Consider the following 12,761-nt stretch of genomic DNA (forward strand, 5'->3'; position numbering starts at 1 on the left):
AATGTGAACAATGTCCTTTTGATGTCTGGGCTCTGGATTCTTCTCCTGCTTCTTATCTGATATTCACCGTCTGTTCTGTTCAAAACAGAAAGGCCATGATCCAAATAAGGACACAGTCTGGATATTGCCAAAATATAAACATCTCCCTCATGCTGTTCCTCCAAGAGCTTTTGAGGGGTGAATTTCAGGGAGGGGGCACAAAAAGTAGCCGTGGTGGGGAGTGGCAGAACGGGTGGGAAAGGGCTGTCACTGGGGATTGGGGCTGTCTCCAAAGCACCAGTCAAGTTTAAATCACAAGTTCTACTGACTCTCAGTTTGCATCCTCCTGTGCTCACTCCCTCTGAACTCCCCCTCTGTCTCCCTCCTCCTCTCCTCATCTGCCCATTGCTCTCCCTGACAACCTTGCGAGGTCTCTTGTGAGGACTTTGCCTCAGACCGTCTGTAACTTTTAAAAAAAAAAACTTTTTGCTTCCCGCTGAAGAGCGTGCACTGAGACCCAACCGTCACTGTCACCATGGAGGCCATCAAGAAGAAGATGCAGATGCTGAAGTTGGACAAGGAGAACGCCATCGACAGGGCAGAACAGGCGGAGTCTGACAAAAAGGCAGCGGAGGATAAATGCAAGCAGGTGAGATGCGTGGACGACTGAAAAAGCAAAAACTGTCCTCTCGGAAAGCTTTAAAACAAAAAAAACTACCAATATCACTGCATATTTACTTTCACACATAAATATATTGTATTGATAACATACTTATTTAACACCAAAGCAACACTGAAGCAGTGGCAGAATAAAAATAAATGCATATACTGAATATACATACTCTGCTATAATGACTACACAAAATCAATCAAAAATCATTTATTTGACTATAAATAACAAGAAACACTTGCATTGTGCATTTATAGCATGATAATACTTTTGTAAGAGGTGCAATTTGTAATGTTGTGGTAATTATAGTAATTTTCCACCGTTTTAATAATAATAATGTTTGGTAATAATGAGATAATCTTACAATAATACCATGGCATTAATATATGGCTTTTATTAAAAAAAGGTTTGTGAATCAAAATAGATTCCGAAGTCATTCTCCATTGTGTCTCACATACATTGTTACTACCATAATATTACTTGTTGATTACTACTGAAATAACGTGGTATTACTATTTGACTTTTAATAAAAGCACATATACTATAAATTAACCTTTTGTGTCGTACCATGACACAGCAGCAATGGTTTCAGTGTGACACCAAAAGACTCAATATTTTGTGGTTATTAGTTTAAAGGTTGTAATTTTCTAATATAAATAGATTAATGGCTGGCATAAAAATGAAAAACAGAATGACAAACACTTCTACTGAACTGTGGAGCTCAGAAAACAATGTTAAGCATTTCCTGAGGCATCAGATGCTGAATTACAGAGAGCAGCTGAGACTAAACCCAGGGGTCTTGTCTTGAAGTGAGCTGCAGGAGAAACACAAATATAAAGTGACGACTGCTGGACACTCAAAGATTATGTCAAACTTTGCTGCTGCAGGAGTCAGAATGTATGCAGAACAGCGGCTGCTCTGTGCTTATTTGAATCAAAGTCTGCACAATATTAAAAGAAAACTCACAAATTCCCAATATCTGCAGAACCACTTTTGGCTCGACGTTGCTGGAGCCTCAAATTACTTCATTTTTGGGGGCTGACTTAATGATAGTGCACATGTATCACTTGCTACAAGCAAAGTCAAATCTGGAAAAGTAATAGGCTATTGGTATTGAGGTTGGTAAAAAGAGAGGCAATTATTGGACTGTGAATGGTATTGTGTCGTCATCACGGCAGTGTGAGAGGAATGCTAGACAGCAGGGAGTTGGAGAGGCTTGGACACAGTCAAGATCTACATTAAAGGAAGTGGAAAGACTCCTTTCTTGGCTGGGTAATGCAATAATCATCTCCGCAGAGAGCACATGAATGACAGTTGTCACTGACACCGCACATCAGCCCACGGCTTGTCTTCCATGTCAAGGGACGGACAGCCTGAAATCCAAGAAGATTATGCAGAGCACTTTGTTTAGATAGAAGCAGAGCTGAGAGACGCTTTCTTTGCTATTCTTGGTGCAACGAGATGAGGCTGATGAAAGGCCCTGAAAATACACAAAAGTGAACTCTCAACATCGGGCCACATGGCGGAATAGTGGCTAGCACACTGTTGTGTCATAGCAAGAAGGTCACCGGTTCAAATCTTGGTTCGACTGAGGGCCTGTCTGTATGGAGTATGGAGCCCTGCGTTGGACCCCGCCTTATGCCCCTCCCACATGGCCTGGTAGACAATGAGTCTTCACCTGAACAAAATGTCCTTCCAGCAACACACAGCTTTTTGCTGACTCTTAAAGGTCCAGTGTGTAGGAATTAGTGACATCTAATGGTGACACAGCAGAGTGCAACAAATGAAGGACTCCTCCACTCACCCCTCCCATTCCCAAAATGCACCAGGGATCTACGGTGGCCTTCACACACCAAATATAAACGCTCTTTCACAGTGCTCTCCATTCAAAATGCAAAACACACATCCACTTGTGCTCCTGCAGAACAGTTTTTTTCATACACCTTCCAATTTATGACTAGAACATCTACCAATAAACACTGGAACTTAAACCCGCCTTTAAAATTAATGGCTTACGTTGAATCTAATTTCTGCTTAACAAATTGCCCAAATTCATTCTAACAGTATATTACAAAAAATAAGAGCAACTTTGAGCCAAGCTCGCCACTGACCCACTTTTACCTACTAGAGAGACACATTATCTGTCCTCTACGTTCATTGCATCAATATTTTAAATAGTTCAATCTCTTTAATTTTGACCAATAAAGTAATAAGTGAGGTAAGAATTAGGTCATGGTGATTAATGTAAACATTTTACCTTGGCGCAAAGATTCATCATTGATTAGTCAAAGTAAAATTAATCAAAACAAACTTTTTAAATTGCTAAATTGCTCCAATAAATACCCAAAATAGATGATTATGCATATTATATTATATTATTAACTATAGGGGTTATTAATTCTACTGTGGAAGGCTGTGGTGTTGGCGGGCTCTCGTCTGTACCACTTTATACCCCAGTCACATATTTTTCTTCTTTATCCGCTTTTTGTTTCCTGTATATGCCTTTTCCTTTTTTTGCACCATTTGCCCCTCCTCCATATCTGTACATAGTCTGATTTTGAAGCAACCACATTTGTGTTTTATGTAAATACATTAATAGGTGGGTGTGCTCCTTGTCTGCATGGTGTGTGTATAAATTAAATAAAAAATATATATATAATTACCTGCTAACCATGAACATTTTAGTGGTGACAGTGGTTCATATTAGCATTTAGCTCAAAACACCATTGTGGGTAAACATTGAGTCAAAGATCCTTGAACATGGCTGTTAGCTCCTGTTTAAATAGAAATAATTTCCAGTCACCAATATGTCTTTTACCAAAATGTATTAAGATCAGTTATAAATAATGTTAAACTGATGAGCATCTGTCTGGAAACGATCAAGAATAAGAGCCAAAACCTGATAATATATCTTATTAATTCAATATATTAATCAGTTCAGTCTCTGTTACTGTGTTACAGTTGGAGGATGATCTGGTGGCTCTGCAGAAGAAACTGAAGGGAACAGAGGATGAGCTGGACAAGTTCTCAGAGGCCCTGAAGGAAGCTCAGGAGAGCCTGGAGCTGTCGGAGAAGAAGGCCGGAGATGTGAGTTTAACAGGGGGACGCCATCTGAAATACATTATGCACATTACAGTGGAACACCACATTCTCATAAAGTATCTATGTCCACTTTTTTTTGACTGAAGTAAATATTGTTCCATGACTGAGTACAGGATTCAGGTCTTCCCTATCAACATTGAAGAATGAGTGAATTCAGTACTTAGTAAGAGTGTTGTTCTCACTGCTCGCTCCTGCAGAAAAGGCATGTCTGGACTCACCTTAATAGTTCAGCAGCCCTCAGAGGGATGACACACTGCAGCAAAGTGATTAAACTACTCACATTCAGACTTACATTTTAAGATTTTTCTTTTAATCAAAGAAATAAATGGTATCGCGTTTACAAAGAGTGTACTTGTCAGAAACAGTAAAGCCTTTAGGCATTTTCCTACTTTCACACTGAGGCACGGTGTACTGTAGAATCACCTGCTGGAAGCAAACCAACCTTAAAACAATCATAAAATAACTCGTTTGTATCTCCTAACCCAGGTACTGTTGCGACTCACTATATGTGAGTTATTGGTGACTATCTCAAATCAGCAACCCAACTACTTCTCAAGCACAGACAAAACTTGGCCAGCCTGTGGCCGAGCAGGAATGCCAGGAATGCCGCTTAAGCAAACAGAGAACCTTATACTGCAGTGTCTAATGAAATCAATGCTCTGCCCTCCACCCACTTTTTTTTGAAGGTGGGGGAATGTATTACAACCTCCTCTGTCTGGACTCAATGGCTACAAGCGTTCACCTTTAAAGATGAACTCATTCATCTATTGTTTTTTTTGTCAAACGCTTTTCTCTTCAACAGAACACAAATGGTTCAGGGGAGAGAGAGAGAGAGGGAAAGAGAGAGAGAAAGAAAGGAGACAGGCAGTCATTTCACCCTCAAGTCACTCACGTCAGTTATGACTAATATTAATGTTATGACAGTAGAAATCTTTTAAATCTTAAAACAGTTTTTCCAGCTGTGGTTGCCCTTTCAGTTCTTTTTTATGTTTTGTGTAATTTTAAGGAAGATGCATTAGGCTAACAAACCCATGTTTGAGCATGATGATTTATTGTTTTGTCTATTCATGTTGGGAATGGTGACAAACGATTACACTTACAGACCTGCTCCCACATCTTCAGATATTCACTTTTCTAGCACAGGACAGAGAAAGCTAAAGGAATGGAACCAGTACATATTTGGCATTTTGCTTTGAACAATAATTAAAAAGATGACGTCACGATCATATTTCTTTTAGCATTTTTGAATAAGTTCATGAACTCATAGCGCTCATGTTTTAGTTAAATATCTAAAATCACAATAAATAAGTGCATCCACACAGTGAAAGTCTACAACGAGGTGATTAAAGGCCAGGTAAACAAAATTATACAATGTAACGTGTCTATGTGATGCTGATACATAGAAATGAAAGATAAGGGCATGCAGAGAAACCTTGGCTTCACTCTAAAGGTGAAGAGGAGAAGGAGTAGGTGGAGAGCTTTAAGGGAGCGACACTGCTCTCCAAAGGCTGCAGGCCATTTCTGCCATTTCAGCAAAACAAGTCAACTTACATCCCCAAGCAACTGCACATCAACAACCCCAGCTGAAAAGGACTATCACAGTGCCCACCTTTACCGCTACTTGGACCTTTTGTAATCTGCGTCTACTTCATAACTGACCTCATAATCTTTCACTCACCATCAGTCAATCAATCACACTCTTTTCCTTTTTCTTCTCTTTTCATGTTCACGTCACACATTCATAACCGTGATTCAGGGGCATCTGAACCTGGCAGATGATTCAAGCACAGCACTTTTCCCTTCATCTGCAATCAGAGCACAAAAATGCAGCCTGCGTGGGCAACACCTTACATTTGCCATATAAGGACTTGCTTAGTTGTCCTCAGAGTGCTAGCATGTTCTCACAATGAGGGGCTTGGAGCTTAAATGTGTTCTCAAAACCTGCTAAACACACAAACACAGGTCTGTACAGAAATGATTTTTTAAGACACTGCACTCACAATGGACTCCCATTTACTTGGGTATGTTATCACTTAACTTAAAAATAACCTTTACCTGACTACAATTGTCAGGACTACTGGGGAGGCCTTAAAGAGGTAACGAATATGAGACTCTAATCTTACCCATAACTACGATTGGCCTAACCCGAACCTTAACCTGACCATCAAACATGTCTTGACCTTAAAATGGAATTATTTCCATTATGGGGACTTGCTTTCTGCCCCCATAAGGAAGACACCACCCCATAATGTGAGGTTTAGGTCCCCACAACATGAGTAATACCTGGAACACACACTTGCACTTCATTCATTGCAAGGAGACTCATCACATTATACATTCAAACCCTTACCCTGATTCTAACCTTAACCCTAAAACCAGGTCTTATTTTGGATAGCATATTTTACAGCTAACTTAGTGAGGACACTCATATAATCTTTAAACACCTTCCCCTTAATACATCATTCCAACACTAACCCTAAAACCAGGTATTAACCGACCAACCAAAATGTCCTCACTTTCCCAAAATGTCCTCACTTCCTGTGTTAAAATATATTTGTGGTCCACACAAATGTACACAGTACGAACACACACACACACACGTTTGCACAGGTATTCTTCTTAGGACATTGCACTGACTTTTGATTCATTTTGGCAGCCTAAACACAAGATTATCCATAACCACAACTAGTTAGTGCCTCCATCACAACATACATCTTAATCTTGACTTTGAGGTTCTGCCTCATTAGGACCAGGTTTTGTTATCCATGACGATTACTGGTTTGACAAGCCACATTGTTTACGCCAGAAAAAAGTCCTGAGGAGGTAATAAAAACGAATACACACACACACACGCACACACACACGCACGCACGCACGCGCGCGCGCATCTATTGTGGAGGAACAGAGCAGTCCCTTCCCCTCCTAAATCCTGTGTGATGTCATCTGGGACAGACTTCTTCACATGATTGGAGGATCTCACCATAAATTTCCTGAAAACTTCATCCCCCACTCACTCCCCAGCTCTGCACGTCCCTGATTTCCTGCCCGAGAGAAAGAGAGAGAAAGAGAGAGAGAGGGGGAGAGAGAGAGAGAAGGAAAAAGGAAGCACTTTTCCTCACACAACTTTGCAACTTTGACGCCAAACAGTCTTTTTAAAGGATAACAGCATACCGGCGCGGGCTGCGTCCCCTTCTTTGGCCTCCTTGCTTTTGCTCCAGAGGGGAAACAACAGAAGTAACCGAGATCATGGATGGAGTGAGGAAGAAAATACAAGCGCTCCACGACCAAGTTGACAAGGCGGAGGAGCGCGCGGCGACTTTACAAAATGAGCTGGATGTTGAACGACAGCAGCGCGAAAACGTGAGATTACTCATTTATTTATTCAGCCCGAGCTGCTTGTTTGCCTTGTTGCTTTGTGACAGTAAAGTAATATTGACTCAGTCACTGTTTCACGGCAGGTATGTACGCGAGAGAAACCCTCGCACAACCTCATCAACGGAACCAATTGAAACGTTCCACATTCCTCCGCGTGTCCTAAATGGAATACGGGTCATTTTTATTTGATATTGTGTCGTTTGTGTGGTTTTAAAGGCGCGTGTACAGTTGTGGCAACATAGTGAGGACACTTCCTTCTCAGGTTATTGTTCGGCTGTGTTATTTCACTTCAACACGCCCTACATCGACTACAGCACCTGGAAAAAAAGAAGAACAAGCTGCGAGCGCGCTCATTATCTGTGTTGGCATGGTTGTGGATTTGTCCCAGTCTTCTTAGCAGACACAGGAAATGGGTTTTGCACTATAGTCTTTTGCAATATACACTTATCTATCTATTTATCTATCTATGCAATACAAAGGTTAAGTATGCAAAGTCACTTTGATATATACCATGTAAGTGCTAGTATAAGTTTTGCCACACATTTGTGAAATATTTGTTGTTTTCTATCATAGGAAATCCTATTGACACGGACTGATTTTAAACTTTTTTGGGCACATTCATGGCTAACTTTTCATTATGAAAATATGTCAGTGACCTACATTAGCAGGTTGCACTGAAAACCGACCGAAATGAATGATTTTACATTTCGTGTGCAGCTCCCTCTCCTCTGATAACCTCCCCTGGTGTATGCATGGCTCTTAGCTAACCTTTGACCTGTGACCTGTCCCTCTCTCTCTGTGTCTCCCCCTCTTCTCCCATCCTATGGTGTGTTGCTGCAGGCTGAGGGCGAGGTGGCAGCTTTGAACCGCAGGATCCAGCTGGTGGAGGAGGAGCTGGACCGCGCCCAGGAGAGACTGGCCACGGCCCTGCAGAAACTGGAGGAGGCCGAGAAGTCTGCTGATGAGAGCGAAAGGTGACAGTCCACACAGGATCAGTCATTATGTCTTCAGCAGGACATCAAGTTCAACGCTTTGACCACTTTTGAAAACTATTTTAATAACAGTTGGCCTGTGACTATTATACCAAAATTCCATCTGTTTCAATGTGATAAAAACAGTGGAATAATCTCATTGAGTGTGTTTATACATATATATGTATATGTGTATATATATATATCTATATATATATATACACACACATGTATATATGTTCATATTCATCTACCACAGCTGCAAGGTGCCGGAAATGCATATAAAAAGAACCCTAAAGGTGCTTGTAAAAGTAAATAAAACAAGTTTGAGAGATGGAAAACAACACTTTAAACAATGTGTTGTTTTCTCTCTCTTTTCCATCACATTGAAAATCATCATTACTGTTTTTTTTACTTTCAATTTTTTTACGTCTTTACCCAATTAAATAGATTCAAGCTGTAGACAGAAGGTCATGTAGATATAACGGACTGTGGGAGTACTATCGATTCTATGGAAATAAGAATATCATAATTATCATGTATTAATCATATTAATCTTAATCATTTTGATCAGGATCCGCTATGAAACCCTCAGCAGCAGGAACTGTCTCCACGGCACGGAGACTAAAGTCAACACATTTTGACATAAATGATTCATCGTAGTGTAATTTCAACATGGGAAGTCATTGGGTGCTACAGTCAGATACGTGTTGTCATCAACATCTAGACCTAAGGGTGATTGTGTGATTTTGTTTTTTCTCACCGTAGCCTGTTGATGAACTAATCAGGCGTATAAAATACACATAGTGGTTACGAACATTTGAAATGTATAGCTTATGTCAAAAAGCAACCCAAGACAACGCAAACCTTCACAAAGCAATTAAACACATGCTGTTTATTTGACTGTGGAGGGCAGCGTTGCACCTCTCGGTGTACAGAAGCTGTTTCTTTAGGACTGAAACAAGATGATTTACCACAGAACGTGTTTGTTTTTAAATACTGTCGTGGATTAGTATCACAAGTGTCTGAGGTGCCGTATTGATCCAGTTATACAATGTTGTGTTCCTGTGTGTCTCCCTCGTGTTTAGAGGCATGAAGGTGATCGAAAACAGAGCCATGAAAGACGAGGAGAGGATGGAGATTCAGGAGCTGCAACTCAAAGAAGCCAAAAACATTGCTGAGGAAGCCGACCGCAAATTCGAGGAGGTTCGGGCTCAGCCGTCGCACCTTAGCAGACGTTCACATTGTACTGGAGCGATTAAATCCAAGTGTAACTTCATGTCCTTTGAATCTTAGGTTGCCCGTAAACTGGTGGTCCTGGAGGGCGAGCTGGAGAAAGCAGAAGAGAGGGCAGAAATCTCAGAACTGTAAGCACAGTGATACATCAATCACTCATCACACCTCAGCTTCACAGACACTGACAACAATGTTTCTGCTTCGTGCAGCAAATGTAACGACCTGGAAGAAGAGCTCAAGAATGTCACCAACAACCTGAAGTCACTGGAGGCTCAGTCTGATAAGGTAAGTGTTGTTAACGCTGTGAGGTGTGTGTGGTGTTTGCTGCTCAACCCTCGAGCAACTTCTCACATTAGCACCTAACAGCTGTGCTTCAACATAAAAGCCCAAAATAATTACTGCACCTTTCTTACCTGAAGACACAAATATCATTTAGCATCCAAAGTAAAGTCATTTACAGCCTATATGTGGAGCATAGCAACACAAAACAATTATTGAATACATCAAATATTATGTATATTTTGTCAAATAATGACAGTATAGAAAAAATAAGATAAAACCAGTCCTCCAAAATTAATGGAAAAAGTCATTGCAACATTATACAATGCATTTAAGGTCATAAGTAATTAAGTAATAATTAAGATCTTGTGACCAACAAAAATACGACGTATGATCTCGGGGCCACTGAACTTCAAGTTTGCTCAACCAGAAGTGAAGTGAAGAAAACAGGGTTCCCACGGGTCCTTGAAATCTGTGAAAGTCTGAGAATCTGGACAAAAAAATGTCTCTTATGCTCTTATAAGTTTTTGAAAACCACCCTAAATAGACAAGGATCATTAAAAGTGCTTGAATTTTGTGCAGGAAAGAAATGAAGTTGATATTTAGGTAAATGTCTCCCCTGTTTGTTACGACGCCACTTGTTGCTGTTTCGTTGCTTGGTGTACATAGACGAGGCCTGTGCGCAGCAAACGTTGAGTCATAATTACTAGCTGTGTTGTGGACACTGTCCACGGTCGCTCTCTCTGCCGCTGACGTGAGATTCCGTGCAGAACAATGAGCGAGCAACGTTAAGCAAGGGAGAGAAAATTACATGATGCCAGAGATCCCTGTCTCAACGAAGAAAATGACAAAGACTGACTTTGACCAAGATCCCAAGGACAACCACTTGTCCTGCAGATCAATAAAAGTGGACACTGTGGGCGAAGCAGCTCTTACAAGTTGCCCTCCCATCTGAAGCTGTGTCAGCACATTCAGTTCTTGAATTTGAAGGAAGTCTAATGACTTTCCAGGACCAAAAGTCCTTGAATTTGACATCAATCAACTGTGTGGGGAAAAACTGCTATTGTGCAGAGATTAAATGACATGAGATTAAAATAATATCGCATTAGTCAATCATGAATGAGTGCAATAACAATATTTGTGACAGTATTTCACAGAATTCCAAAATAAAAGTGTATGTTTTGATGTGAAGGATACATAATGCCCATAAAAATATAAAACACTGCAAATGACGAGCAGCTCCTGAACGTAGCCACTGTCAGATTTTTTTATCACTCCCGAACTTCCAAAGTTTGGAGAACACCATGTGGGTCATACTCATGGTAAAATTGTCCACATACTGTGTGGAGATGAGCTGATATGATACACAATATCGGTCTGATATTGATCAAAATCAAAGAAACATGTGGATACAATGCAAAAATCCCACGCTTCACTATTCACAAACTGAAGAATCAGCAACAGCATTTTTGCTGAGTCATGCTACGGCCTGTATATGTATGTGTGTCTTTGAAATGCATGAGCACAAATGTGTTGGAAGTGACATCATTGAAGAGATTCACAATATGGACTTAAATATATTATAAAACGAGTGAGGACAGATGGAGTAAATGGACCATCTATAAAACATGGCTGGATCTATCCTCATGATAGAGGCCTTGGACTATGTTCTGTGTTTCCTCTGTTTTTATTACGCCATGTTATCATCAGGTAAACCAATAAACCAAAAACAACAACAATGACCGTAATCTATTTATTTGATCTCTCCGCAGTATTCTGAGAAAGAAGACAAATACGAGGAGGAGATCAAAGTTCTGAGTGAAAAGCTCAAAGATGTAAGTTCATATCTGCTCAAAACTCTGCACAACACACAGTATATGGATTATTTATTGTTTGTTTGTTTTAAAGGCGGAAACCCGTGCAGAGTTTGCTGAACGAACAGTGACCAAGCTGGAAAAGACCATAGATGACTTAGAAGGTATGCTTTCTTTTCAACTCGGCTGTGAACTGCACTGTTTCCTTCTCTCACTCTTTAAAGATCTTAATTTACCTCCTTGATTTCTTCTTTTTTCCCTCTTATTTCCTAATTTCCCTCTGAACCTGCGACACTTGCTTCCTCTCTGCGCTTGGACCTGCAGATGAACTGTACACTCAGAAGCTGAAATACAAGGCGACCAGTGAGGAGCTGGACAATGCCCTCAATGATATGAACACCTTATAAAAAACTTGCACTTGCATCGCACTTTCCTTTCCCTTTTTATCGCTTTGCCTTATTGGAAACACCTCATCTCTCTGCTGCTTTTCTATTTTAGTAAAGCTCAATAAAGATGTTTCTATTTTACCTTCCGTCTTCTGTCTGTTCTGTTAAGCTCGCTCTGCAGCCGCACTAGAGCTCTGTCGCACCTTATGCCTTTGTTATATACACTCAGTTTGTACAGTTTTTCTCACAGAGTTTCAATAATTATGAGCTACAAGAGGCAGCGTATATTTTTAGGTTTTGACATTGTTGTACTTGTGTTATCAGCTGATCTGTCCACTAACTCAGCCTCTGTACTTTATGTCTGCTGCTGCTCTTCTTCTTTTTTAATTGCAGAGAACCTAACACATGCAAAAGATGAAAACACAGAAATGCACCAAGTCCTGGAACAAACACTGCAGGATCTTAACAACTTGTAAAATGCCAAGAGGGACATCAAGCAATCAAAGATATTTTCTACATGGGTCTCTATAATTCCACTCTTATTCCCAATTGTTCAAACACGTGTACCCCCATTTTTATATATATTTATGTTTCCTTTGTCTTTTTTGTTTAAAACAAACAAACAAATGTTTTGCGGTCCAGACGTTGTAGTTTGCTGGATTTCCTTTAACCCAAACTCTGAGCACAAATAAAAACTGATGATGACGGCGACACCGGTGTCAATGATGTGTGTTTACTGTGTGTTGTTGACTCATTGTCTTCTCTGTGGTCGTGCCCACTTCTGCATGTTTGTTTCTGCGTATCCTGAAGGCAGTTTCAACACACAGCCATAAAGTGTAGCTATTTACTTGTGCTAACACGCGCTGGGCTGACACTTGAGTTCCCCAGGCACAAAAAATGGAAATGGTGTTAAACACAACAGTATTGTGTAATTATTTATGAGTTACAT

The 12,761-nt window shown here is 40.4% G+C and overlaps 1 protein-coding gene across 4 annotated transcripts; it reads left to right on the top strand.

Moving 5' to 3' along the window:
- The first annotated feature begins 323 nt into the window (after positions 1 to 323).
- Positions 324 to 12,523, top strand: LOC122761590 (tropomyosin alpha-1 chain-like). 4 transcript variants are annotated; one of them, XM_044016808.1, is made up of 9 exons: positions 324 to 628; positions 3,611 to 3,736; positions 7,967 to 8,100; positions 9,186 to 9,303; positions 9,394 to 9,464; positions 9,543 to 9,618; positions 11,385 to 11,447; positions 11,521 to 11,590; positions 11,751 to 11,953. In XM_044016808.1, exons 1-9 carry the CDS (start codon positions 515 to 517, stop codon positions 11,831 to 11,833), a joined length of 855 nt encoding a protein of 284 aa, XP_043872743.1. In that variant the 5' UTR covers positions 324 to 514; the 3' UTR covers positions 11,834 to 11,953. The 4 variants fall into 4 exon arrangements, with proteins under 4 accessions (XP_043872743.1, XP_043872741.1, XP_043872744.1 ...); XM_044016806.1 differs by lacking the exon at positions 11,751 to 11,953 and adding an exon at positions 12,206 to 12,523 and having other exon boundaries at positions 328 to 628; XM_044016809.1 differs by lacking the exons at positions 324 to 628; positions 3,611 to 3,736; positions 11,751 to 11,953 and adding exons at positions 6,652 to 7,111; positions 12,206 to 12,523.
- Positions 12,524 to 12,761: the final 238 nt, after the last annotated feature.

Source organism: Solea senegalensis, unplaced genomic scaffold (genome assembly GCF_019176455.1).
Source record: "Solea senegalensis isolate Sse05_10M unplaced genomic scaffold, IFAPA_SoseM_1 scf7180000014836, whole genome shotgun sequence".
NCBI classification, from domain to species: Eukaryota; Metazoa; Chordata; class Actinopteri; order Pleuronectiformes; family Soleidae; genus Solea; species Solea senegalensis.

Coding starts and splice junctions, on each gene's coding strand:
- LOC122761590 (XM_044016808.1), top strand. CDS start 515: ATGGAGGCCATCAAGAAGAAGATGCAGATGCTGAAGTTGGACAAGGAG. Junction 3,737..7,966: donor CGGAGAAGAAGGCCGGAGAT/GTGAGTTTAACA, acceptor GTGTTGCTGCAG/GCTGAGGGCGAGGTGGCAGC. Junction 11,448..11,520: donor TGAGTGAAAAGCTCAAAGAT/GTAAGTTCATAT, acceptor TTTGTTTTAAAG/GCGGAAACCCGTGCAGAGTT.